This window comes from Apaloderma vittatum, unplaced genomic scaffold (assembly GCF_000703405.1).
Source record: "Apaloderma vittatum isolate BGI_N311 unplaced genomic scaffold, ASM70340v1 scaffold39637, whole genome shotgun sequence".
Classification (NCBI taxonomy): domain Eukaryota; kingdom Metazoa; phylum Chordata; class Aves; order Trogoniformes; family Trogonidae; genus Apaloderma; species Apaloderma vittatum.
The window spans coordinates 7,192-9,764 of NW_009728588.1; the positions used below are offsets into that span (position 1 = coordinate 7,192).

General features: G+C 47.4%; 1 protein-coding gene across 1 annotated transcript; it reads right to left on the reverse strand.

The window, feature by feature from the left end:
- Positions 1 to 830: 830 nt before the first annotated feature.
- MRPL44 (mitochondrial ribosomal protein L44) lies at positions 831 to 2,367 on the reverse strand (the record flags this gene model as incomplete). The annotated part of the gene is made up of 3 exons (XM_009874121.1): positions 831 to 1,002; positions 1,387 to 1,565; positions 1,899 to 2,367. Coding segments are annotated over 3 exons (820 nt in total), but the record flags the coding sequence as incomplete, so codon positions are not given.
- Between the last annotated feature and the right edge of the window lie 206 nt (positions 2,368 to 2,573).

The window sequence follows — 2,573 nt, forward strand, 5'->3', positions numbered from 1 at the left end:
CCCTCGGTCACGGGATGGCTTACGTGAAGCGGTCAGAGGACAGGAGAGAAACGAAGTACCTGGGCTGGACAAGGAAAGCGCCAACAAGAGACAAAAAGAGAAAAAAGTCGAGAGAAGGCTGTAGCTTATCTAATAGCCTGTCGTTAAATCACGTTCTCCAAGTTCTTTGGTTCAGGCCTTCGTGATCCTTGTTTTCACTCATTTCTAGTTTTGCAGTTGAGAAATTTTTACACATTTTATAACAGAAAGTACATCCTCTTTCAGAGCATCCTCCAACAAGGGAAACCAGCGTGTACAGCAAATAAAATCAGTATGCAGGCAGTAAGACCTCAGAAGTGCCATGTGCACCTTTTAATTATTTTAACCAGCTCACCCACAGCATCGGTATCGACGACATTGCATTTGATGTTTTCACAAGTCCAGGGACACACGAATCCAGACAGAATCCAGAGACCAATGTCGCACAGGTGGCCCCACTCATTAACACCACGTGCAAAACAAACTCCAAGGAAGTGCTCACGGAACCTTTCTCTATACAGCAAGATTTTGTCACACGTTACTAAATGTAATTAAAAACCACCTCCTGTGATGCACAGAAAAACTCCCCAGCACATGGCAGAAAGGCGGAATAAGGCTACTTTCGTTTTGTTTAGGAAAATGAGCAAATATGGAACACCTTGCAAAAGGAAAAAACTTTATTTTCATACCATATTTGATTTGTAAGTTTCAAGCACCAAGAAAACCAAACAGAATTTTGCATCCCAAATACACCTACAGTCAGCAGGGAAAGCTGTTAATTCTCAAGAGGAACGAGAACTGTCTTTTATCACCTAGTTACTGCCCACAGCCTCTGCCACTGCCAGTCCTTGTTTGGGCTTCGAGTAATCCCACGGCCTCCTGTTCTCCACGTATCCGTACAGCTTCCTCAGCGCCACGCGGGCAGCCTCCTCCTCTGCAGCGAGCAGCGTTTCGCCAGGACCTTCAGCTATAATCTTCTTATCGCTTGGGGGGGAAAAAATAAAAACATTTTCATCATGAAAGCCTGAGCACTACTGTGTATCATGAGTAAGGGCTGCTGGATTTTTTTTTTCACTAGCTGGGAATACTGAAGGTAGTTTCTACACACACACAAATGTCAACGTTTCCCTGCAAAGGTAAGTGATTGTACATTCAATTACGGAAACTCAAAAAAAAGCAAAAAGGAGCGTCTCTTTAGCACGACTGTGGCAACACTTCAATGACCAGTTTTACATGGAGGTCGCTGAAAAGTTTCTTTTCTGTAAAAACTTGACTAAAGAGCGCGAACAGAAAAGCAAGAGACCATCTTCCCTCCTCCCCTCTCCCCCAGATTAAACCCACTTCAGTTTATTTTAATACTTCACTGACCAGTACAGCCCAACGAAGTACAGCGGCAGCACCGTGGTCACTCCCAGCTGCCTGGTAATTCTTGGTTCTGGAGGAGCGATATTCCTCTTGGTCAGCTCCTCCACCAGCAAGCCCATCGGATTTACAACTTCCCAGATCTCAAAGAGGTCCTTCCCAATCAGTTCGGGAATAAAAAAATCCTGAACAAGAATATTCACAAGTTACAATTAACGGGAGAGGCTCCAGCCTCTCGTGTCTCCTCATAAAAATACCATGTGAAGAGGCACCAACAGTTCCTGATAAACGCCCCACGAACTCACCCAACCCTGCCCACCCCTCACCCCCTGACAGATCTCCTCGTTGAACTGTCTGGTTACAGGCATTGCCAAACTTCTGCCAATCTTCCCGGATCTCTGCCTGTCAAGGTCCGAGGCAGTGTTTAATATTTTTCGCCCTTTCTTCCCATGGAACTTCCGATACCGTTAGAAGTTAAGCATGGTCACTGCAAAAACACGTGACGGGCAATGACTTACCCTGACAAAGATCTCCGTCTTCTCAGGCCCGCTGCTGTCGAGCAGGGCTCCTATCACAGCAAAGAACGTCCTCTGGAGCACGCCTGCTGGGACGGGAAACTCTCTGCAGAGCGTCAGGTCCTGCACGGACAGGTTTCGAGCCACGTAAGAAACGAGTTCCTGACCGGTAAGAAAACCAACAAGTGCTCCCACCCCGCTGGCGGGCAGCTCTGGGTAGGCACCTTCGAAGCACCGCGCCAGGTATGAACGTGCAAAGGCCAGGCCTTGTTCTGCAAGTTTACTGTTATCTTGTAGGTTAAGAGCAACCGTTTCCTGGTCGAGCCCAAGGTCTCGGCGTCTTGCCTCTTCACTTTCAATGTAACAAGGATTAACAAATGCAGTCTTTAGAAGATCCAGTGAGAAATTTTCATGTAGTCGGTGGCTAAAAGCTTGTATCTCCGCGTGGTAATCCCAGTTGGGCTTCTCTGACCTGCAGACACAGAAAAGAAAACGAATTCAGAGGCAGGGTGAGGAATTACCCACACCGTAAGCACCGCGCCTTGCAGGTGATCGAAAGGAAATGAAAAGCCGAATTGGTTTTGAAGACCAGAGCCAGAGTGTCACAGCAGGTGTGTGTCAGTCACACCAGGAGTGTGACACCGGGGGTGTGTGTGTGTGTGTGACACCGGGTGTGTG